Consider the following 26761-nt stretch of genomic DNA (forward strand, 5'->3'; position numbering starts at 1 on the left):
CGTGATAGGCTACGTAAACATTTACATAGCCTATCATGGTGTTTTTTAAAAATCTAGCCTGGATAGGCTACGTAAATCTTTACATAGCCTATCACATTTTTTTGTTTTTTGTTTTCTTTAACCTGGAAATGGCAGCGGCGGCAGCTGGTCAGAAGACCGGCCGCCGGAGCCGCCACCACCACCGCCACTGAACCCGCCGCCGCCAGGAACATCCGCCCAAGGTAAGTCTCGTTCCGGGGGGGGGGCAGGCCGTTCTGCCACCGATTTCGGGGGGCCGAATGTGCTGGCATTCGGCCTCCCCGAGATCCGTGGCGGAACTTTCGTACATCCCTAAGAAAACCACGGATGGCTGTGAAGTGGTGACTGCGTTGTCTGTCCTGAAAGACCTCGACTTGCAGCTGCCCCAGAGTAAAAGGTTCATGTAGATGGGGCCCAGGTCTTTCTTTCAATCATTCTGAAAAGTGGCAGCACAAAACATTTTCCATACAGAGGTTAATGCTGTCTTGTGAGGTTTTCTGCATCAACAACACATCCAGGCCTGTGTGCACTTGGTGCTTATTTGAACATAATAATTCTGCCCCACACCGGCAACCCAAATTTTACATAAAAAGAACATAGTGCACATGATGCACATTATGCAGATCTGCATAGCTGATTCTGCAACTGCAAGTCCTAGGAAAAGGCCAGAACTATATATGACACTGAAGGAAAGGAAAGGTTCCTCCTGTGCAAGCACCGGGTCATTACTGACCCCTAGAGGGACACCACTTACACTGGTGTTTTCATGGCAGACTATAGCGGGGTGGTTTGCCATTGCCTTCCCCAGTTGTGACTACCTTTCCCCCAGCAAGCTGGGTACTCATTTTACCGACCTCGGAAGGATGGAAGGCTGAGTCGACCCGAGCCGGCTACCGGCTTCTGCTGGGATCGAACTCAGGTCGTGGGGAGAGTTTCGGTTGCAATACTGCTGCCTATCACTCTGCGCCACACGAGGCTCATATGACATCGAAACCTCTATCCAATAACCACAGTAAATTCTATTGAGCCGTACTTTGGCTCCTCAGGATTTTAGCAGACCCTGCTATATCCTTGCAATCATAATGACAAGAAACATGGTTTGGTTTTGTTGCAAACCATTCTCAATTTCTATGCTTGCAGCATGGTGCAACTACAGAATATACTCAGGATCTTCAGTTGCTGTTTCCATCTGATGATCACTTTTATTTAACACACTTCTAATATCAAAGATATGCTTTGCAACAGTACCAATCAATCAGAATAAGAATTCATCACAAAAGCTCTTTATTTTCCTGGACTAACATGCAGGGAGCTTGTCAGGTTTCTCATCCAGCATGGTCCAATGGACAGAAGAGCTTGGATTTGGGCATGGGAGGCCGAAGTTCAATTTGAGTTCAACGACAGATTCGTAAGATGGCCTTGGCCTTGGGCAAATCAACTTCTCTCAGTCTCTCCTGCTCCCCAAAATGTAACATGAGAACATTAGATGGTACAAGTGTGGAAATGACAGTAAAGCACTTCACATATTACCAGAAATCTATAGAAATGACTGGAAAAATGCATGGAAACACATGCTTGTGCGCTGTCTGTCTGTCTGTCTGTCTGTCACACACACACACCAATATAATAATAGCAAATAAAGGAAGACTGCGCTATAGTATTGTAAAACATTTCCTTGTGCTCTGTTTTATGTACAATCACTTTCTAAAAGTTTGTTTTAACATTTGAAAGTAAAGAGAAAAAAGATAACGATGTGAAATTAACAAATAACGGGAGCAAAAAGTAAAACTTTGTGTTGCATTATAAATCTAAGGGAGATGTGCTTACGATATTAATTTACTGACCATTCGTAAAAGCAATATTAAATTTTTCACCAGCTAGTATTTTATTGCCAGAGATCACACTATTAATATTCTGGCAGCCCAAATTATCGACAAGCTAGAATTAAATCCAAATGCGGTAAAAATTTGGGAAGCGAGTACTAGAGGTGAGAAAGTCAACTCAACCTCAGAAACTTTAATTAAAGGTCTTTCATAAACAGTTAACTTTCTATTTAAGCTTTTTCTATGTCTATGTTGTCATCAAGGTTTTCTTTTAATTGCTTTAAAAATAGCTGCTACTGCCTTTTGTCATTCCACATAAAGACCAAACATGAATCTTTCATGCCACATGCTTAGCTACTAAATAAGGAGTTGTATAACAACTTGCTCCAATTTTCTTCTATGCATAAAATATCTACAGTAAGAATCAGCAACTGGTAACACCTAGACCAGAAGCAAAAAGAGAGTTAGAGAGTATGGTGGCCTTGGGACTTTCCAGTGTCTGCACTGGGTGGGTGTGATGAGAGGTCTGGCCTAGCGCTTTTGACCCCTTCTTCAAAATATCTTACCAGCAGAGTTGATTCCTGACCAGGGATCTACAGGGTTATAACCACTCTCCTTATAAGTAACCAAAACCAAAATACTGTAAGTGAAGCAATTAGTTAAATTGACTTCAGCCTAGTTATCACTTTAGTGGTAAAGCTGTACCACTTTAAACCGCAGGTCCAACCATACAAACAATTCGCACCACATCAAAAAATAAGCATATCAGAGAGAAAGACATGCTTTATGTAGAGGGTTCATTTTTCCTTTCTTTGTATAAAGGAGCATTCAACCATGTTTATATGAGCACGCCTCCCCCGCTACAGTATGAAGTGGTATAGCTGAGACACAGGCTTACCACCATACCAAAAACTAAGCCTTGATTAATATACTTCATGCTACAATAACAGTCTGTTTCCCTGCTCCCAGCTGAGCAGAGCAGAGGAAGCTGCTCCAGCTGGTCCAGGGACTACAGAAGCAAGCAAGCTCCCAGAGAGCAAGCGATCAGAGCGAGCGAACAGGGGGAGTAAACAGGAGTTGGCCAGGGGAGTTGCAGTGGCAGAAGAGACAAAGCAGACAAAGGCAAAGAGGTAAGTGGGCTGGAGGAAGCTGGAGGAAGCCCAGAGGGCTGTTCTTTGTCCTTCATAGGGCTGCCTATGAGCTCACCAGGTGCTCCTGAGAGCTCCAACTGAAGGGGGGGGAGAGGTGGCCTGTGTACTCCCAGAAGCTGTGTGGGCAGGAAGCTTCAGTCTGTTTCCTGCCTCCCAGCTGAGCAGAGCAGAGCAAACAGAGGAAGCTGCTCCAGCTGGTCCAGGGACAATAGAAGCAAGCAAGCTCCCAGAGACTGAATGATCAGAGGGAGCGAAACGGGAGAGCAAACAGGAGTTGGCCAGGGGAGTTCGGCAGGGGAGGTCCCTAACATTTTTTAACCCCCCCCATTTATTTGTCTCGTAACACACACTTCCATACCAGTGGGACTCTGTTTTTAACCTCCGGTGAGTAAGAGCCAGGCACAGGCTACTCTAGAACAATCAGTAAGTAGACACAAAAAGGGACAGAGGCTATGGAAGGACAAGACTCTCCAGTGGTGGTGACCCGCAAGGTGTGTGCCATGTTTGTTTTCTTGCCTGAGAACAACATGGCCTACACGTGCAACAAGTGCAAGTTGATCACACTGCTGGAAAAAAAAGTAAGAGGACTGGAGCGGAGACCCTCGACCCTCCAGGGGATAAGAGAACACGAAGAGTTCTTGGACAGAATGGTGGAACTACAGCAGCAAAGCGAAGTACAGGAGCTAGAAGAGCAACAGCAAGCTGAGGCAGAAGAGGGAAATGCTGAGGTGAGGAAAAATGAAGTCGAGGATATTCCTTGGAAAAGGGTGACAGGAGAAGAAGAACTACAAGCCACTCTGCACCAGTGGAGGCAGTGGAACTAGGGAACCGTTTCCAGGTACTTGAGGATGACACTGGAGGACAGCCTGCAGAGGAAGAATTACAGGGGAACCTGCATGAGAGCGAGCAAGAGGCTGAAGGTCAGTCAAGCAGAGGTGATGAAACCAAGGCTTACAACAAGAAGAAAAGAGTAGTAGTAGTGGGAGACTCCTTGCTGTGTGGGATCGAAACCCAAGTATGTTGCAAAGACCCGTGGAATCATCAGGTATGCTGCCTCCCAGGAGGATGGATAAGAGACGTGACTGAAGGGTTGCCTGCACTCATAAAGCCCATTGACAGGTATCCCTTTCTTCTCATCCATGTGGGAACAAATGATACCGCCAAGCTGAGATACAAAGAAATCACATCAGAGTTTGAAGCTTTCAGAAGAAAACCCAGGAACTTTGGGGCCCAGATAGTTTTCTCATCCATCCTTCCAGTAGTCAGAAGCATGATAGAAAGGGAAAGAAAAATACTCTGGATTAATGACAGGCTATGAAGTTGGTGCCGACGAGAGAGATTTGGATTCTGGGACCACAGGCTATACTTCCTGGAAGATGGGCTGTTGGCAAAGGACGGGTTGCACCTCACAAAGGATAGGAAGAATGTGTTTGGCCACAGCATGAAGAACTTTATCAGAAGGGCTTTAAACTGAATCCTATGGGGAAGGGAGATGTACAGTTGGGGGTAACAATGGACGAACGCTCATGCACCGCAACAGAGAAAACAGCTCTATATAGCACCCAATAATAGTCTTCCAAGATTTAACAAGTCCAAGATTTCCTTTAAAAAAGGAAATTCTCAAGGCACAATTAGAAACAATTCCAACAAGAAAAAAAGGTGGAAGACAACAGAAGAAGCCAATGTGGCTTCACAAAAAGCTTAGAGATGACCTGAAAACAAAAAAGGACACATATAGGAAGTGGAAAGAAGGCCAAGCAACAAAGGAAGAGCACAGCCAGGTAGCACAGAATTGCAGGGAATGGCGTCAGGAAGGCTAAAGGTGAGAACGAGCTGAGGTTAGTGAGGGATGCTACAAGCAACAAAAAAGCTTTCTTCAGATACGTGCATAGTAAAAGAGAGAGGAAAGAAATGGTGGCTCAGCTATTAAATTAAGGATGGCAAAATGATAACCAATGACAAAGAAAAGGCAGAAGTGCTCAATTCCTACTTTGCCTCAGTCTTCTCCACAAGAGGGTCTATGACCCCCCTGGCAAAGGCGAAGTACAGGCTGAAGGGGCAGGATTGCAGCTTGAGATCGACAGGCATATGGTCAAGGAACACTAATTACTTTGAATGAGTTCATATCTCCAGGGCCAGATGAACTGCACCCTAGAGTAATAAAGGAACTGGCAGAAGAACTCTTAGAGCCACTGTCTATTATCTTTGAGAAATCATGGAGGATGGGGGAAGTGCCAGATGACTGGAGGAGGGCTAATGTTGTCCCTATCTTCAAAAAGGGTAAAAAGGAGGAACTTGGGAACTACAGACCAGTCAGTCTGACATCAATCCCTGGGAAAATTCTGGAGCAGATTATAAAGAAATCAGTCTGTAAGCACCTTGAAAACAATGCAGTCATGACTTGAAGCCAACATGGATTTGTCAAGAACAAATCCCGTCAGACTCACCTGATCTCATTTTTTGATCAAGTAACCTCTCTTGTGGACTGTGGGAATGCTGTGGACATCATATACCTTGACTTCAGCAAAGCTTTTGACAAAGTGCCCATGATATCCTGACAAGGAAACTAGCTCAAAGTGGGCTAGATGAAACAATGATCAGGTGGATCCACAGTTGGCTACAGAATCAAAGAGTGCTTATAAATGGGATCTTTTCAAACTGGTGAGAGGTAATGAGTGAGGTACTGCAGGGCTCTGTCCTGGGCCCAGTGCTGTTCAATATTTTCATTAATGACTTGGAAAAGGAGGTGCAGGGAATGCTGATCAGATTTGCAGATGACACAAAATTAGGCAGGATAGCTAATACTTTGGAAGACAGAAACAAAATTCAAAGTGATCTGGATAGATTGGCGCGCTGGGCAGAAAACAACAGAATGACATTGAATAGGGATAAATGCCAAGTTCTGCACCTAGGAAAAAGAAATCAAATGCACAGTTACAAGATGGGGGATATGTGGCTCAACAACACAACAAGCGAGAAGGATCTTGGCATTGTTGGAGATCACAAGCTGAATATGAAACAACAATGTGATGTGGCTGCAAAAAAGGCCAATGCTCTTTTGGGCTGCATGAATAGAAGCATAGCTTCCAAATCCTGGGAAGTACTAGTTCCCCTCTACTCAGTACTTCTTAGGCCTCATCTGGAGTACTGTGTCCAGTTCTGGGCACCGCACTTTAAGAAGGATGTAGACAAGCTGGAAAAGGTTCAGAGGAGGACAACAAAGATGATCAGGGAACTGGAAACAAAGCCCTATGAAGAGAGACTGAAAGAACTGAGCATGTTTAGCCTTGAGAAGAGAAGGCTGAGGGGAGATAGGATAGAGCTCTTCAAGTACTTGAAAGGTTGTCCCAGAGAGGAAGGCCAGGATCTCTTCTCGATCATCCCAGAATGCAGGACACGGAATAATGGGCTCAAGTTACAGGAAGCCAGATTCCGGCTGAACCTCAGGAAAAACTTCCTGACTGCTAGAGCAATATGACAATGGAACCAATTACCTGGGGAGGTGGTGGGCTCTCCCACACTGGAGGCATTCAAGACGAGGCTGGACAGCCATCTGTCAAGGATGCTCTGACTTGGATTCCTGCATTGAGCAGGGGGTTGGACATGATGGTCTTGTAGGCCCCTTCCAACCCTGCTGTTCTATGATTCTATGAACAACCCTGTATCTAATCATAAATGCAAAACTGCAGTGATGGAAATTTTATTATTAATAAAAATAATAAAATAACAACAATTCTCAGCATTCCTGATCATTGGCCATGCTGGCAGGGGCTTCTGGGAAATGAAGTCCAAAATATCTGGAAATCTACCTTCTGCCCACTGCTAGGGATGTACTGATTTTACAATGACCATTCCGTCTGCTTTTCGCAGATTGTCAGGTGTGTTTTGGTCCATCTTCCAGTCATCGACAGAATCAGAATTTTTCACGTCTCCCGAATTTGCACAAATTTGCACTTGCAAAAATGTACAAATCCTTTCAAATTGCACATTTTCATGCTTTAGCCTATGGAAGAGATGTGCATTTTCAGCCAGTTTTTTTTTTTTTTAATTTTACATATTTTTTAACTGCTAAATGTGCATTAAATTCTGGAAAGTAGCAATACCGGTCTGGAAGTCTGTGGAATCCATGCAACTCAGGAAAAGCCGGTCCATTGTGGAATCCACAGGTCAGATTCATAGAAATCCAACTCATATGATTCTGTTGCAGATTATTCCAACATCCCTACTAGAGATGTGAAGGTCTAGAAACCCTCCCAGCAAAATTGGGAAGGAAACCCCAATTTTTTCACTGTTTTTTTCCCCTGAGGACAGTTTTTGTTTTTTTCCGAAAAATTGAAAAAATTGAACAGCTTTGGATTATGAAGTATTTCTTCTAGAATTTAAGATGAAGTGTTTATATATTGTTATTCCACCTTTACTTCCGTCAAAATGATTTCTAAAAACTATGTAATAAGACCACTTTTATAGAAAGACTAGAGACGTAAAATGTCTGGAAATAAATGAGGCTATGGGAAAAAATGTTTTTTTTAATCCTCTCTGTAAGATTCCCAGCACAATTATTTCTTTCATTCCTTATTAAAATTATTGATCTAAAGCATATTTTACTGACAGACATTTATGCTCAGTTTCCCAACATGTGAGTGAAGTCACCATTGTGCATTCTTTGCAGTAAACGTTTGGTACATGTTTGGCACATGAAATGTAAAAGTATACTTAATTCTGACAATTACCAATTTACTGAGTTTACTTTTAAAATAAATGATAATTTTATGAGCAAAACAAGTTATACATAAAATAACTTTAGGAACAGAAAGGCTGCTTTATGCTCCTAAAGCAGCATTCCTGAGCATTAACCATGCTGCCTGAGGCTGATGGGAGCTGAAGTCCAAAATATCTGGAGGGCATCAAGTTGGGGAAGGCTGTCATAAAGCAACAAAGTGACCCCAGATCTGTAAAGAGCGCTAAAACAATAAGTATTGCTTAATTTTCAATTTTTCCCAAAATTTCCATTTTTCCTGGAAACCCACCCCCCCCACGAAAAAAAATGTTTTTTTTCCTATGGCTTCAAAATTTCTGGAAACTTTACATCTCTAATCCCTACTCACCCCTGCTCTAGTGCAGGGGTGCACAACACACCCTTCATAACCTTCATAGATACTAGACCTCTTTTTCCACTGTCAAAAAACCAAAGTATATTACACTGTAGTCGTAACGGGCCTGTTCAGATGTCATGCTAAGCCGTGCTGGTTGTGGAATGTCTGCTAACCATGTTGTGTGGGGGGGAGAAAACCACATTTCCTGTGGTTAGTAAGCCACTCCAGCTAACCCCCCCCCCCGCAAAATGGTTAAGGGCCCTGGGGTGGCTTAATGTCTCATCTGTGGTTTAAATGGGCTCCGGAGGACTTCCATGCCATGACCATTGAGTGCGCTGACTAGAGCATCTGCCCCGTAGGTGATGCCCTAGCTGCCACAGACTTTCTCTATGGTCACAAGGCCATTCAGGAAACTGGGGCAGCCTCTGGGAGCCCGTTTGCACCAGAGAGAACAGCTGGATGCACACTCCAGTAAGATCCCCAGGAAACTATGGTGTGTATGTGTGCGTGTGTGTGTTGCAGAACCACATGGCGCCACATGGTCCCCAGTTGTGTGACGGGCCCACGTGTCATGGTTTCACCAACCCCCCCTCCATAGTTACCCTAACCACCCTCCCCCGTGGGCATGTGAATGGGTCTCCTAAATATTGTTTATTTTACTGAAAAGCGGCATCCGAGGCTGTACTTGGGTACAGAAGAGCAGTAGGCGCAGTAAAGGGCAGATTAACCATTTTCTCTTCTTGCCAGGCTGTTCAAAATCTCCCCACCCTCCTATTTTCCCAAGAAACTTGGGAAAGATGGTTTTGAAAAGAGAAATGAAGGTGGTGGTGGTGGGGAAAGATTAAGCAGCCTCTCCCCCTGCCATTCTTCTGGCTAAACTCGCAGCCTCCTGTGGTGGCTTTTCATTAAACAAAGAAAAAAATTGGGAGATTATTCTTGCCTCTCCAATTTAAATGTCTACTTTAGCCCACAGGAGGTAATAATAGCATGCAGACTGGTTGTAGCTGGAGAAACTGGTCTCATTTAGTAGGCCTATTTTAACCAGGATACATTATATTGGGGGCCAACCAAGCTTAAAAGCATGTAATACGAGGAAAGATTAAAAGGAACTGGATATATTTAGAGAAAGGAATTGGATATCAATCTTCAACTGTTTAAAAGGGTTCCACAAAAGGAGACAGGTGTCTTTTGTTCTGTATTGCCACAGACAAGCAGATAAAAAAGGGAGGAGGATACATTATAGGAAGGCAGACTAAGATTAGATCACAGTTGCATTACTAAGCATACTTATTTTAGCAGAGTGGTCAAGACATAGTTTTTTTTTACCAAATCATGCACTTTGGGTTAAAAGGATCAAACTGGACATACAGTGAGAATACCTGAACATGCCCTGATATGGATTCCCCCCTCACATCTACCCCAGTTTTTAAATAAATGATTTAAATGATTCTAATTTTTATACGTTTCAGTTATAAACTAGTTATTCTCCATTTCGAGAGAACATTTCTGTTGGTGACTGTAAGGTCCCAATAGAATTAGATGGCAAATTTAAACTGAGTGTACATACACAGACAAAATAACGAGTGTACATGTTCAGAATGTAGTATGAAATCCTGTAACACCACTTTAAATAAATATACATGCAGGTGTTTCATTTTATATCCATCACTGATCTAATATTAAAACCACACTAATAACTCAAAAATAAACCTAGACATTTCTTGGTTATGTGCAAATTGATACTGTATGGGATTCAAATTGATTTATGGGACATAAATATGGTCATGGTCATATACCTATTTATGGATAAACTTCTCAGCTGGGAAGTTATTTAATTTGTTTATGGCATAAGGCTACTCTGTTGACTATATAATGTAACCACTGCTATTTAAGTTAAATGATTCCTGTTGTTTAAATGATTCCGGAACCAGTTTCCTTCATGGTGGCAAAGAGCAGTAAAATTAAGGCTCTGTGTGCCTTCTTAGTTACAGTGTTTCAGTTCATAGCACACTTCCTGAGCTTGGCCAAGTAGTCCACTTTGGTTGCAATGAAGATCCACCTTTCATCTCCCATCCCCAATCTGCAGAGTTGATAACTTTGGATCTTCTGGAAATAGTTTTTCCCAGACATATCCTCCCTGATAGTGCACATTGTACGTTGTTTGAGACTTTTCTTCAGGGATCGGGACCTTCATGAAAACAGATGCTGCTTTGCCTCATTAACTTTGCACAACCTGCTGTTTTAATCATACAGAAATATTGCCCACCTTTCAAGTGGCACCATTTAAGTGTCAGGGATGTGTGTTGGGACTTCTTCTAGTGTCAGAAATGTAACTGTGACTTCTGGAATTATGTTCTACATGTCCCAAGCTAGCTTTTTGCCAATTCCATTAAAGAACAAGTGATATTATACCTGGTGGCATTGAACCTCACACTTGCCATGTCCTGTGCCCAAACTAACACAATGCCACTTGTAAAGGACACTTCCCCGAACGTTTGGGGCGTGGGGTGGCACAAAGCTTTCTGTGGGATGCACACCTCCAGCACTGCATTTATTTTTACATACATTGGGTATTATTGGCATGCAGATGCCATCTTTAACAGTATCTTGTGCTCCAATGAAGCACTGGACTGGACACAATGCTGTGGCATATAATAGAGACCAATATCTCTGAGGTTTAGGTATCTTATTTGGGGTGGCTCAAAGCTTAGTTTAGGATGTATCCCAGTTCCTCATATGTTTTAAGTAGATTAGGTATTATTTCCATGGGGGTGCCATGCCTGAAAGTGTCTTGCACCCAAATGAAGAATTGGGCTGCACATGATGCTGTGAAGTCTTGTAAAGGTCACTTCTCTGGAGGCTTGGATGGGCCAGTGCTTATTGTTGGGTGCACACCCCCAGCTCCTTATATATTTTTAGTAGATTGGGTATCATTGGTTGCCATGTTTGACAATGTCTTCCACCCCTACAAAGCACAGGGATGGGTGCAAAGCTGTGATATCTCACATAAGCCACACTCCCTGAGGTTTGGTATATGTTTTGTAGAGTACACACCTAGTTCCTTATTCGTTTATACATATTTTGGCTATTACTGACATGGTGGCGTTATGTTTGACAGTATCTGATGCCCATCCAAAATGCTGGGCCAGAAATGATGCTGTGGGAACTCATAGAGGATACTCTACTGGAGGCATGGGTGATCACACAAATCACTCTTGCTCTTGCACATCTGCTGTCCCCCCCCCCCCGAAATAAAGTTACCAAAGTAAAGGCAACAAAAAGAAGAACATGCATGAAGAAAGGAATTCATTAATTATAATTCATCTATAATCTACATGTTTATGGAACATCTACAGTAAAACTGCCTAAGTAGCTCAATACCTAACAAAAGAGTAAAAAATACAATTTATACAGCATATAAAAGGACTGTGTATTAATGTATGTTATTTTGTGAGTATGTGTGTAATAGTTAGAAAAACATAGGCAACTGTACTTAGTTGGAATTTGATCAAAAATTTGAAGAGCTACAACACAGAAAATAAATGGAAACCACGGCATCATACTATCTTTCTTAAAGTTAGAATTCCTTGCTTGCTGCACTTGCTGAGTAAGTTTATACATAGTCATAGTCCCCCAAATTTTATCAACCTACTGCTCTTTTAGTTGGTTGCTTTGGGGATTTCCAATTACTGTATATACACTATAGTCTATACATGACATGCTGGATCAGACCAAGGGTCCATCTAGTCCAGCATTCTGTTCACACAGTGGCCAATCAGCTGTCGACCAGGAAACCACAAGCAGGACACGAATGCAACAGCAGCCTCCTGCCCATGTTCCCCAGCAACTGGTGTACATAGGCATACTGCTTCTGATACCGGAGGTAGCACATAGCCATCAAGACTAGTAGCCACTGATATCCTTCTTTTCCCGGAATTTGTCTAACCCCCTTTTAAAGACAGCCAAATTGGTGGCCATCACTACATCTTGTAGTAGCGAATACCATAGCTTAACTATGTGCTGTGTGAAGAAGTATTTCCTTTTATCTGTCCTGAACCTCTCACCAATCAGCTTCATGGGATGACCCTGTCAGGGTGGAAACTGAGCCAACAGAACCCCAGAGCAGTTCTGATTCTGAGGAGGAAAAGCAATCCGTGGGAGAGGAGGAGAGGAGTGCGCTCATCTCTCACAGGCACAGCAGCTGGCAGAGATTCCTCCTGCCAGCATTCCTGAGATAGATAGTGACTGTGGCAGCGAGAGAGTGTGGGAGGGGGGCTTGCTGGACGCTCGATGCCGACGCCAGGAGCGATGACAGCTGGAGGGAGCAGAAAGGAGGCGTAGTGCTCGTTTGGTGCGCAAGCAACGGTCGCGTCCCGAGGACCCAAGGGAAAGAGGGAGGAACTCTCCCTAGCCCATAAGTTCAGGGTCTTCCCATGATTCTCTTTCAAACGGGGACCAACTGCCTAACCTGGAGCACAGGCTACTCTGCTGTTCCTTGCTTAGTCGCTGGTGATTAGCATCTGAAAGAGTCATTAAGTTGTAAAAGGATTAAAGCCTTGAAAAGAATCCTTTTGTCTGTGTCTTGAGTTAGCTATTGGAGTAGACTGAAAGAGGCCACCAGGGCGCTCCTGACAGACCCTGAGTTCTAGTATTATCTATCCACATTCTCCACACCATGCATAATTTTGTACACCTCTTGTGTACAGAGCTTGCGTACATGGTTTATGATCAGATAGCAAACAGGACTCAAAAACCAAGGTTTGAGAAAATCAAGTTCCTAACCATGTGGAGAACCTCCAGGGATACAGGAGACTCTCCTCTTCAGACTGTCACACTCCACAAGTACAGGGTGATGGAAATGAGTGAAGAAGGAGCGGGGCTGGAGCATTCCCTCTTCTCATGCATTAACTTTATACAGATTCAGAATGACTGAATAGGGCTAATAGGTTCTGCAAATGTTGGATTCTGATTTTAAGATCCTTAGCATCAATTATGGGAATTCAATTCCTCGGTATTATCCCAAACCATGTTAAAGAGCCTTGGGATATCACTAAGACAACATAAATAGTACATATTTATTTTTAAAAATGTGTGTCCCTGCCTTTCCACCAAATGGGCCTCTGACCAACGTGTCTGTAGTAATGTCTGATCACTGCAGCAAGCATGAACAAACTCTTTCATAAATGTTAGTTTATTTCCACTTGGCAGAGATTCAATTTGCAATGGGCATCTTGCACCCATCATAATGTTTTAACTCCTTATGTCCATTCTGACAGATAAAATTGGACACTTCAGCCTAAAGCCAATTTAAGGACAATTCTTATTTCAAACTAGCATGCCGTGTCATGAATTTTCTAATACAGCCTGATGAATATAGCCCCCTGGTTTCATGGAATGCGTTTTCTCTGGCCAGATCTTAATTTGTGCAGACACGTGGGCCATTGTGCTTGAAATTGGCAAGAGACAACGGATCAGAGAAAGGAAGTACACCACCCAGAGGACTTTGACAATTGCATCAGAGACAAGAAGGCTGGCATAAAACAGATCGTGATTAATTTTTAAGGACCACCCTCTGGATTTTAGTCACAGGAGACTGTGAGATAATGTGCACAGCTTTTTAGAATATGCATTATTGAAACGGGTCTGTCTAGCTCTGAAATGCCCAAAATTCTCACCAAAATAACAAAGAAAAACCTTCCCTATGCTTGCTTCATTTAAACTAAGTTTTAATTCCTATTTTTCCACTGCAACAGAGATGATCTAGTCATTGTACAAATTAAAAAGTAAATCTAAATAATGTTTTATGATTTAAAAATTAGTGATAAAAAGAGAAGAATAATCAAACATCATATAATATGTCCTCTTTGGTTAATAACTATGACTGTCCCTGCAGAAGCTGATCACTACTGTTTTAGATTTCTCTTCCACAAAAATATGTTGCCTCAGACATGGAGATTTCCATTTTAATACACCTACAGTCAAACAAAAGCACATAGTAACCAGCAGTGTGTGGGTTTCTTACACATAAGACCATAATAACATGAAAGAAACAACAATACAATTTTCTAAAACATTTGGCTAACAAAGATAGGTCAAGAGCAGCCAATTTTCAAATTATGTGTACCAAAAACAACAACAAGCCCTTTTGAGCAAGTGGCACAGCATACCCTCCAACATTTCACAGGTTAAAATAGAGACACACTTGTAACACACCCATTCTCAGTCTAAGGGTGTGAAGGTTTGAGGCCTACAGAGGCAAAGGGAAAAATGGTCAGCTTGGAGGCCTGGAGTTTTCTGTTGGTAGGGGGTAACCCTGAGAGGGGTAGTTTCACTTCTCTGGTTGTGTCAGTTTCATTTTCCACTTAAGTTTCATTTCTTCAGGTTTGAAGCAGTACTTTCGGTTTTGAGGGAGGAGAGTATATTAAGACAGCAAGAGTGTCAGTAAGAGCAAAGCCAGCTGGAGCCTGAGGTGAGAGCATAGTCTGAAGAGTCAGCGGGAAGAAGCAGCCTAGAAAACTCTTAAGGTCTGCTAGGGTAAAAGAACTTGTGTTTTGCAACTTTTATTTTTCTTGTAATGCCTTTTGTATCATTCAGCTATTTTGTGTAAATGCCTTTAGTTGTAATTTGCTTGCTTTAAATCCACTAGTAAACCGTTGTGGTTAAACTCTGTGTCTAGAATGTCAGTCACCCCATGTCTACAGCCTAAACCCCACGTTACTGGGAAGGGGAAGTTTAAAAGAAGGATGGTGGGACTCTTAAGGAGGCAAGAGATCCTTAAGGGGTTGCTCAGGGGGCCCAGATCATAAAAGGAACCTTGACAAGGTTCCCTCATCTGCTGAAAGCTCTACCCTTCCTGCTGTATCCATTTACCTTGCAGTAGTTTGTTCTCTCACCAATTTAAAAGCCAAGAGGGCATTTATTATTTGGATTAAGACATAATAGCAAGGCATGGTTGTCCCACAGTATATTGGACATCAGTTCAGAACATAGCTCAGTGTGTAAAACTGCATGCTGTCCACTGTATGGTGCCTTAGCACTTATGTAAAAATGCACTAGGAGCAGCCTTCCCCAACCTAGTGCCCTCCATAACTGTTGGACTACAGTTCCTATAATCCCCAGCCAGCATGACCAATTGTAGTCCAACACACATCTGGAGGGGATCAGATTAGGGAAGCCTGCACTAGAGACATCCCCCACCTTCCCTACCAAGCCTATTTAGCTGCTACAGTCCAAGCAAGGGTGCTGATGAACCCTGAAGAAGCAATTCATACCGTACACAGCTTTAATAACGAATCCTCCAAAAAGGCAAAAATAAGAACAAATCAGGCCACTTATTTACTAGGAAAAGGCAACAGAATATAGAAATTGTCTCTGTTAAATGAGGGCAGTTGGAACACACACATCACACAGCTGCTCCCGATTACAGCTCCATGGCTAGATTTCTTCATGTGAAAGTTTAATGAGGTACTAACTTTCATTAAACTGGTAGTAGCTTTCTCAGCATTCTAATTTCTTATGCATGGATCAAACATTTCACTACCGCCCTTTATCCAGGCAGTTGCTTCAGTTCCTCCACCTTATCAAAGTCTTTCCTCACCCCGCTTTTCTTTTTTAAAAGTCTACTGTATAGTTATTATGGCATCCATTCACAGTAGCCATCTCCTACTCTTTTTTTAGTGGACTGGAGTGCAGAGAACTATTTCTGACCTTGCATAATCCCTGCTGCTTCACAGTTCCACTGAAAAGTATCAAAGTTCCAAACTCCTTGTACTTTTCTTGAATTATATCAAAGTTACTGTCTTGCTTTGGGATGCGGTGCCCTGTTTACAAATGGTGTTATTTAAGACAAGGAGGAGGAGCAGTACAGTAAGCACAAAAGAGGTAGTGCAGCAGTTCTCCCTCACTAATCAGAACAAAAGGAAATATATTTGCAGTCAGTGAATGCATGGAGGAGGGAGTGGGGTAGTGTGTCTGATTTCCCTGCATTCAGTTGAACATCTGCATAAAGCCTACATATGTATAACTGCACAGGGCTCTCTTGAGTGTCTGAGAGTCCCCAAAAGCAGGATTCTCAAATCACACCACAGGTTAAACCTGCATATGCTCTCAAGACAGGGGCAGGGAACCTTTTTCCTGTCAAGGGCCACATGCTGATGGTGAGTGGAGCTGGAGCCAGTGGTGGGCAGAGCCAGAGCCAAAATGAGGCAGGGCTACCCACCATTTCTCACTCTCTCTTTTCAATGACCATCAGTCTTTGGACCGCAATACCTAAAGGAACACCTGTCCTGACATGAACCTACTGTACACTACATTCAACATCTAAGGTCCTCCTCTGGGTGCCTCCTCCAAGGGTGGCCTCAAAGAAAGTGGTGGCCCCGCAAGTATTGAATGTACTCCTCGACGAGGGCCGCCTGGCGCCAACATTGTTATCTTTTTGGCACCAGGTCAAGACCTTTCTCTTTTTTCAGGCATTTGGCAGCATATGATGAATTTAATCAGGTCCTGGATTTGTCTTATGGTCATGGCTGATTGGTTAAAGTTGGTTTAGATATATGTTGTCTATATATCTACTGTCTGTTTGCGTAAATGGTTATGTAAATGGTTTTAAACATTGTATATTGTATTTTTAATGGTTTTTAATCTTTGTAAATCGCCCAGAGAGTTTCAGCTATGGAGTGGTATACAAATGTAAATACTACTACTAATCTCTCCCTCTTCCTCCCCACCCACTGGGCTGGTAGAGGAGGGAGAGATCACTCTTATCACTGATATGTTCTCATCATTCACAGAAGGCTTTTGAATTTAGGCCAAGGGCCACATGCAGTCCGAGGACCACAGGTTGCCCCAAAGCCTTGGTGCATGCTCTCTTACCTCCGGAGGTGGAAGAGATCATGTGCTGCTGCATCACACCCCTTCCCACATCTGCCACATTGCACCCCCCTTCCCGTCGCACTCTTGCAAGAGCCCCCAAACCACCTCTTCTGACCACATGGCTCTCCACAGAGCTAAGGCGGCAGCAGTAAAAGTAAGGGTGCTGCGTGATGAGGGAAACGGGTGGGGGAATGCTGCTCCATAGAGCCCCACTGGCCACTCTCTCACTGTGGCAAATGCCATGGTGGGAGAGCAGCTGGCGGTGCTCTCCAGAACACCCACTGGAGGAGGATGGCCCTCCTGGCAGGGAGGGAAGGGCACAATTCACTGCTCCTCCCACTCCACTGCCTGATGCAGGTGCCTCACCCTGCTTCGTGGGAGGGCTGGCCCTGTTGCCCACTCCTGCTCTAAGCAGACATTGAACTCAACACTTGGAGGTCAGGAGCAGGGACATCATGCAAGCTCCTGCACACATGGTAAACTCTCTATGCAGTCATCATGTGTGAAAAGGGCTATGGTGAACTTCACTGGAACAGAGTAGCTCTAGTATGGAATGCCCCGTTGTTACTCATTTCTGTTACTTCCATAATTTTGCAAAGGCTAGTTTTAAAAAATCGCAGTCAACTTAATTGTCAATCCAAAGTGTTATTGCATGATTAAAAGTCTTGTTTAATCATCATTCTAAGCAGTTACGTCTTCAGCTAGTGAAATGCAGCATCAGCATCAGAAATGAGGGTGGAGTCTTGATGTTAATCCTTCTTGAGCAACAAGAAATCAGGTATACAAAAGATGACAAGAACAGTTTTAAAAAAATATTTTGATAACATTTAAATAACAAAATTAGGAAAAAATCACTGAGGTCATCTTCCAACTTTGACATGTTTTCTATATTTTCTTTTCAGACTATTTTTATACTATATTTTATCCGTTTAATATACTATTTTTAGTATATGCATGTGTGTGTATGTGAAAATGAACAGAACTACCGCAGCAAACATGGTCCTGCCCACTTTTGACACACACAAAATGAGTGTACACACGCTAGGTGCAGTGTACGCAGAGCTACAGCATGAACCAACCTGGTATAATGTATCTCTTAGTCCTTTCCCAAAGTCTGTCTCCCATCACGCATGCCTGAGTTCCAGCTTGCAACACCTCTACAACACGTTCTTGCTCATAGACAATACAGCAAGGGATTTTTTTTTAAAAAGCACCTGTTGATATTGGAAGTTTTATGTCTGAAAATGTATGGAACAACTTTCCATAAATCCCTTTCTGCATTCTGACCCTTTTTAGCACCAGTGCAACAGTTCATTCGTAGCCTGGAAGTTTAATCATTATAGGTTGCATAAGAAACTAGATGAAATCTTGCACCAATGTAGGGAAGAGCAAATCTTGGCCCAGCAAAAAGCATACCATATGTATCAATTACTATCATGCAAACCTGTTCAGAGCTCTTACCAAGTTCTACATCCTGATCATCAGTAAGAACAAGAATGATGTTTGGACGGATATTCCTGCGGTCCCTTTGAAATCTTCCCTTCAGACGCTGATTTAATAGGAAAGCTGAACTGTCATCCAGCAAGGATAAGAAAGTTATTATGAATAATCCCACAGCAATGCTACGCTGTGCCATATTGTGCTGATTTTGCATGCTCTTCTGACAAAGGTGAAGGAACGTCTTTTATTTCTTCTTCAGAGGCAAATCTAAGAAGCAAAAAGGCAAAAAGAGAAGGCAGGTAAGCGTGTATGTATGCAATAAAAACCTCAATACATTGTATAAATCATTTTCTTTTAATAAAAGAAAATTCTAAAACTTAAGGATGAAGACCACAGTGTTTCTGAAGACCAACCTATAAATAACTCCACACTCCCTCACCACACCATTTCTGCATGCAAGAAGTAAAGAACATTTAACATGATACATGGCAAGCAGCAAGAAAGGTGCATATCTATAAAAATGCAGCATACACACACCAAACAGCCACTGCCAACTGTAATTTCCCAGAACAAATCTGCTGTATGTCTCCTAGTTTGCAGACATACATTTCCCCTTCATGCTTTAGATGTTTATCACAACAAATGTGGAGCACACAGCAAACACAACTGCCACAGAGTTCACTAGTTACCCTAACAAAACACATCTTTTCTACTGAAAATTGGCACTATGTTCAAAAGCTCAGCAAGAGTGTACATTACGCTGTTGTTGTTTTATAAAGTGTAATAATAAAAATGCAGACCTCTACATTTAATTATTTCTATCAAACAGAGAAATAATCTGAAGCATTGAATTGGGCTGTTAGTCTATGGCAAGCAGTCCGCTACAAGAATCAAGACCTTTGTGGTTTTCTTAACAGCCAAGTCTCGTATTTATTACTTACTCAACATATCATAAATTGTGTACAGAAACAACAATTAAGGCAAGGTTTAATATACCCAAGTTAATCCCATAACGTTATAGGAAATATCAGCATCATGCCAAACTCCATTCTGATGGAATGAGATGCATCTTTCCTAGAATTCAAGAAAAAAAAAAAAGTGCCTATTTATACCACAACTGAATTTGTTTCCAAGAATCCTGAAAAATACAGGATGAATTTAGGATAGTATTACAAGCTTAATTCTGAACTTCATGGCTCTGTGGGCGGGCATTCCATGTTATGTCAATAAGGTCTGGGTCATTTTCATAGGGCTTTGAGTTTGTTTTAAAAGGATACAGACTCTGAGATCACATCCTTAAAAAAATTCACTAGCTGACAGAGTTTTATTGACTACAACTATGCACATGTACAATGATGTAAACCAAAAGGCAACAGCTATTGTTCCCGACGAGAAAATAGGATTGTCATCTTTTAATCTGGCGAACTGTGCACAGTCCAGCCATTCCTTGCATTAGTGAAGTAAAAGGAATAAAATTTCCAGTGGTGTACAATTCAAATCATTCAGAGGGCCACTTTTATATTTTACAAATTCAAGAAGGTTGCATAACTAAATTAAGTACATAAAAGAATTTTTGTTACAATTTTATCTTAGTATCTTTATTTGAATCAATTCTGTCACTTTAAATCATCTCCATTCCATAGTGGTCTCTCAGTTCTATCATAACCCACAATGTGAGATCATTCAGTACCCACCTCCCATCTCTCAGTTACTCGCAGGTACCTCTGCAGCCCCATTTCCAAGTTACCCCCTTCTCTCTATGCACCCCATAGCACTCTACTCTTTGCAATACTACAGGTCCCTCTGAGCCCCCATTTCTGTTATCCTAGAGTAGATTCGTCTGCATTCCCATCTGTTATTCCCTTTGTTTCTTTCCTGACCCGACATGACTCTCTTCACTCCTCTTTCCTAAGAATCCTGTCTTTCAAGGAGTAGCTGTAGTTCAGCGGTAGGGCATACACCTGGCATGCAGAAGGCTCCAGGTTCAGTCCCCAGCATCTCCAGGTAGAGCTGGAAAATACGCTGGACTGCCAGTGGCAGCCAGCATGGACCAGACTTCTCCAACCTGGTGCCCCTCCAGATGCTTTGGACTACAACTCGCACCATCCCTGGATCCTGACCACTAGCCATGCTGGCTGGAGCTGATGGGAACTGTGATACAAAACATCAGGAAGACATCAGGTTGGTGAAGACAATACTGAGCTAGACGTTGGACCAATGGTCTGACTTGGTTTAAGGGAGCTTCCCATTTTCCTCACTCTCCCCTCTCTCAGCTTCCCTCTCTTTCCTCACTCCATATGTCTCTCTGTAGCCCACAGCATAATCTAAAAACACATACTTCTTAGTTCTGAGCTGTTGTTTTTATTCATATGCAAACTGATGCAATCAAATCAATTGATTTGACTTAAAAAATTATACTATTAATCAACTAAGATTAGTTTAATCAGGTGACAGTTCTAAAAGACAAATGAAGGTGGCGGTGGTGGAAGATGTTGGGTAGGGACTCTTCCCCCCCCCCCCGCCTGAGCTTTTACATCTCTGCCCTGTAGAGTCAGCCAAGGAGAAACGATGGGCTTATTATAGTTTGCAAACAGCAAGACTTTCAGGATGCAGGGGCAAAAACCACAGCAGCCTTAATGGAACAGGAAATCATCAATTTTACCACTTTCAAATGCATTACAGCAGAAATTCGAAGCTTATCCCCCCTCGGAGCCCAACACTAATTTTAAATGGGCTAGTGGGCTACAATTAAGAACACACATTGCCGTTCACACAATGACCTGTTTTGCTATCAGCACCAGCTTAGTTGAGACGTATGTATAGCAAAAAGCTGCCATAAAGAATGGGAGGGACAGACTTTCACTTTCTTGTTGCCCACTTTTTTCTCGTTTCCTTTAGCAGCCACTTTCCCAGCTATAATATCATACATTTACATGAAAATAGACCAGGATCAGTCTAAAATAATGGGAGGGAACCTAAAAGAGTTGCAAGGCCCAAGATAAGAAAACTTATTTTTGATTTGATCCAATCCACAAGCAAACCATTACCCACCCCGGGTTTAAAGGAAACATATAGTAGTACTTGTGTCCTGTTACTGCATTGACTTGCAGTGGGAGAAGTGCAGAATATTCTCTTTTGGCTGAAATTGTATTGCAAGTTAGGTTTTCATGGCAATCCAGAGCCACGCTAGGAGCATAACATGCATGAAATGTGTTTCATTACAAATCTGTTGGCTGCTGGAAAAAACATTTGAGGCTAAATCTTGGAAATTTTCAGTTGTCCTTGGGATACTGGAATGGCTTACAAAATTGTGAGATAGCAACTGTGCGTGATGATGATACACATCAGAAAGAGGGTCTGGGCTAACAAAAGCTTGTGACAGACACTGTGGAATAGTGGACAGAGGGTGCTTCCAGACAAGGCTTTTATCGTGCAATTGCCCTGCATCATTCACAGAATTTTATTGAGGGTCCAGATGTAGTTGTCTTCCACTATGTGTGGAAGACAACTACATCTTTTTTCCTTTCAAAAAAAATCTGTTAGGAAGACAGAATAGAAAAGACAGAAGAGCTGCATAGTGTCTTTTGATTGGTAGCACTCAGAACTGTCCATCTGGAAGCATCCAGAGTGTCGGACTTGGACCAAATCAAATCCCTTTCTCACTGTGTGTCATCATCTGCCAGCCTAACCTACTTCACAAGTTTGTTGTGATGATGAAACGAGGGGAGGAGGAACCACATATAGAACATTGGAAGCTGCCTTATAGGAGGTCAGCCTAGTTGTCCACCCGGCCCAGTATGGGAGCCTCCAACATGCAGTGGCTTTCCAGGGTCTCAGGCAGAGGTCTTTCTCATAACCTGCCACCTGACCAGAAACATCTGGAGAAGCTGAGTGAACCTGGGACCTTCTTCACGCAAAGAAAATGATCTACCACTGAGCTATGGTCCCACCCCAAAGGGAGCTTATGATGTCCTAAACACATTGGAGTAAGGGTGAAATAATAATACATTTTTTTTAGATAGTTCTCATTTGTTTCATATTGGAATAACAATTGTGTGGTATAGTACAAAAATTGCACTACATCTTCTTACCTTGTAACGTATTCTGCAGTATGTCATTTTTCTTTATTTTAATAATAGAACACGATCAAAGCTTAATGGATCTCAAATAGGTCCATGATAATATATACGTTAAAATACCGTAATTCTAAGACACGAGCTAATTATCAATAGAAAATCCAACCTATTCATAATACATAAGTATCTTAACCATATCATTTGAAACACAGGAGCCAGGAGATCCGGGTTCTAGTCCCCACTCAGCCATGGAAGCTCATTGGGTGACTTTGGGCCAGTCACAGACTCTCAGCCCAACGTACCTCACAGGGTTGTTGTTGTGAGGATAAAATGGAGAGGAGGAGGATAATGTAAGCCACCTTGGGTTCCTTGAAAGAGGAAAAAAGGTGGGATATAAATGCAATAAATAAATAAAATAAATAAGGAGTGATTTAGCCCTCCAGTGTGGTCAACTGCTGTGACAACTAGGGGTGTATGAAACCCCGCTTACCTGGCTGCGCCGGGTTCCGCAGGTAGGGGGAGGTGATCTGTTCCTCCCCCCGGAATCCTCGACGGGGGAGGAGGCAATCCGTTCCTCCTCCCTGGAATCCTGCCAGGCCGGCTGCGCTCCGCGGCCAGGCCGCAGAGCCGCTGGCCAGGCCAACCCGTAAATATTTACATAGCCTATCATGGGCTACCATAGAGACGAAAATGGCATCCCCTACTCAGGACGCCATTTGTGTCCACACCAGCCCAGCAGCAGCCGGAGCTGCCGCTGCCGGAGCCAAAGCTGCATCCGGAGCCGCAGCCAGGTAGGCTTCGTTTTGCGGGGCTTTTGCGGGATGGAGGGGCGGGGGGCTCCATTCCGCCATGGATTCCGGGGGGCCAAATTCACTGGAATTTGGCCCCCCTGGGATCCGTGGCAGAATTTTCTAACATCCCTAGTGACAACACTGGGGAAAAACCCATTTGTGACAATGTTCCACAATTCCATGTTCCAGGTGGTCATCAACCATGATGAGGTGCAAATTGCCATGTGGTGTTTCAGCACCACTACCTTTCCTTAATTTAGTGAAAAACTGATTTTTTTTTCACTATTGGGGTCAATTTTACCCACACTGGAATGACTGTGGCAACTATAAAGCCATACAAATAAGGTGCTAGGGGTCAAAGTGACTCTGCCAAGTTATTACTGGTCATGACTACAGGTGCTAAGCAGAGAATCTGTTCTATCCATTTTGTATGAGAAAGGTGCAGAGAATGAAAACGACATTTTATCTATTTTCATAATTATATCTATGTTAATGGCACAATATGTTCAAACCTGGGGGGTCATTTGTGTAGGTTTCTGTACTTTACATTGTTGGATATTATTGACCCCAAGTGGCGTATATGCAACTATGCTCTTTTATTGTAAAATGGAAGGTCTCAATAAAAGCATGATTTTTTTAACCTGTGTATGGTGTGATTCTTAACTTCCGCTGGGTATTTTATGTTTGACCCTGATACTAGATTAGTAAACTCAACTGTTCTAGTGACAGAGGGTCAAATACATATTTTAAGAAAATAGAAGAAGTACGTTAGAACTGCTGCATGGTGTAGATACTTTTGTTTTTCAGATAGGTTTGTGTCTTCTGGAGATTCAAGAAATAAAACCATGACTAGGGATGTCAAAAGTGATCAAATAGGAGTGCTCGTAAAAGTGAGCACTCCTATTTGATTCCTCGTAAGTAGGTGTGGGCTAAACAAGGCCCTACTCATAGCCTGGCGCGAGCAAGACCCACTCAACCAACACCTCAAGCGCCCACACTGCCTTGGTTGCCTTCTCCTGCCTCAGCTACCTTCTGCTTCAACCCACCAAACCTACCCGGGACAGGAGAAAGGGGAGGCAGAAATGGGAGCTCCAGTCCCTTGGCAGAGCATCCTTTCCTACTGAGAAGACTGGGTCCCACTGCCCCAGAGGGAACGTGACACTATTCATGCCACTTCCTTCTGAGTGCCCTTGAGCATTTAACACACGTGCTTGGAGCAGAGCATGTGCAAAATTATCAATCCTTTCTGTCAACTTGTTTGGGGTGTAGCAAAAAGGACAGAGCACCTCAGGTTGAGCACAGGGATGGCCCTAGATCCCTACTTGTGTTGCTTAAAAACTAATGGAGTAATTCGGTGACTTTTGAACTGTGGTGCTGGAGGAAAATTCTGAGAGTGCCTTGGACTGCAAGAAGATCAAACCAGTCCATACTCCAGGAAATAAAGCCAGACTGCTCACTTGAGGGAAGGATATGAAAGGCAAAACTGAAGTACTTTGGCCACATAATGAGAAGACAGGACACCCTGGAGAAGATGCTGATGCTCGGGAAAGTAGAAGGCAAAAGGAAGAGGGGCCGACCAAGGGCAAGGTGGATGGATGATATTCTGGAGGTGACAGACTCGACCTTGGGGGAGCTGGGGGTGGCGACGGCCGACAGGAAGCTCTGGCGTGGGCTGGTCCATGCTTTCACGAAGAGTCGGAAGTGACTGACCAAATAAACAACAAGCTTAGCTGTCTTTTAAAAATAGTTAGACAAATTAATGGAAGAGTGGTCTATGAACAGCTAAATGGAGCCTATATATTCCTACAAAGCATACCTCTGATACTAGGGACAAACTTAAGTGGATGGCATTCATCTACATGCCCTGCCTACAAGCTTTGGTAGGGATTGTAGCTCAGTGGCAGAGCTCCTTCTTTGTATGCTGAAGGTCCAGGTTCAGTTCTCCGCATCTCCAGTTAAAAGGACCAGGTAGTAAGTGAAGTGAAAGACCAGTACCTGAGAGAGACTCTGGGGAGTTACTGCTAGACAGAGTAAAGCAGACAATATTGGGCCAGAAGGCCAAATAGTCTGAACTGGTAAGAGGCAGCTTCCTAATTTCTAGATGCATCAGGTTGGCTGTAGTTGAAAACACAGAACTGAACTTGATGGATCTGAGTCTGATCCAGCAAGGCAATTCTTACGCAAGCTGGCTTATTATTTTTAGCAGTTCTCATGCTTTAAGACTTAGACAAATATATGATTTATACAGTATCATAATTATGCTTTGCAGTCTTCTGACCTAACGACTTTTTCTTTATTGTAATAGAAGAGAAAGCTCTTTGAAGAAGCTGTAGGGGGTATATCAAGTTCCAATTGTTTCATCAGTTCAAAGAATCAATGAGTCAAATTTTGATAAATTCCCAAAGTAATGCCTTTGTCTAGGCTGACAACAAGCTCTACTAATGTGATGGAAATCAATTAAAAGCAGCACAAGGGGAAACTGCTTTTTCTAAAGACCAGAATTGGCTGAGTAGTAGAAGAAAAAATCCTAGCACAGCAAGGTTTACGTGGTGAAATGAAGTTGGCATTCTGTTCCTAACGTTTTCCTAGATTATTTCAGAGTAAATATATATCTACATCTCTACCCAGACTCTTTTTTGCTCAGAGAAGCCTTGATTTAAAAAGTTCTCAAGCTGCGACAAAACTATTGGCCTGAGACATTATGATCAAGCTTCCATATACCTGCAGAGGGGAAAGCACCACTGAATTGCATTAGTGAACCGGCAGATACGTAGCTGCAGACTACTACAAGACACAGCCTGAGTCCCAAATATACTTACTAGGGATTAAGACCCATTGAGCACAGTGGGATTTGCTTTCAAGTTATCATGCATAGGATTGCAGTGAGAAGGTTGTTTTTCTGGCATGAGCACTTAGGAAGAGCTTGGGTGTGTAGGTGTATAAAATCAGCTTGATCACCTACCTCCAGCTGGTCCTTTTGTGGGCTTCATAACTCAGTGACACCAGTTTATACACAGTCTAAGATTTCATTCAAGGAGTAGTGTGCTGGAACTATACAGCAGCTCTTGACACTTAGAGAAATAAAACTTCTAGAACCTGGGTAAATCAGATTGGGAAAGAGCTCTCTGATTGTACTGTCTGTCTGCATCAGGTGTTTCTCCAAGAACACCACAGGAACAGCTGGTACAGTCTGAATCTCGTCCCAGGCAGTATGCTTGACTGAACTCCGCATCTGGGTATTGCAGCGTGAAAGCCAGAACTAGCTTTCCTACAATTCAAAGACATCACAAGCATTGTTACTACTCTTGGAGCCAAACTACATGCTACTTTGAAGTTGTAGCTAGCATCTACATCTAAAGCAAGTGCAGAGGACTCAGTTCAGATTGGGAGCCTAGCCGGGGGGGGGGGGGGTTGAGAGACTGAAGGATGGGCAACTTCAGGGGTCTGGTGGCCACTTTTGACCCCCTGGACCCCCATCAGCTGGACTCCCATAGTGGT

At 43.0% G+C, this 26761-nt stretch overlaps 1 protein-coding gene across 2 annotated transcripts in view; it reads right to left on the reverse strand.

Annotated features, from left to right (window-relative positions):
- Nucleotides 1-26761, reverse strand: part of SULF2 (sulfatase 2) — a 475361-nt gene that overhangs the window by 140751 nt on the left and 307849 nt on the right. For both annotated transcript variants that reach the window (XM_084854074.1, XM_084854073.1), the window contains one exon: nucleotides 18418-18663. In XM_084854074.1, coding sequence (XP_084710200.1) covers nucleotides 18418-18610 — 193 coding nt within the window. In that variant the 5' untranslated portion in view covers nucleotides 18611-18663. The remainder of the gene's footprint in view (nucleotides 1-18417; nucleotides 18664-26761) is intronic.

This window comes from Heloderma suspectum, chromosome 4 (assembly GCF_057233095.1).
Source record: "Heloderma suspectum isolate Gila_16-S chromosome 4, 16-S_ref, whole genome shotgun sequence".
In the NCBI taxonomy this organism is placed as follows: Eukaryota; Metazoa; Chordata; class Lepidosauria; order Squamata; family Helodermatidae; genus Heloderma; species Heloderma suspectum.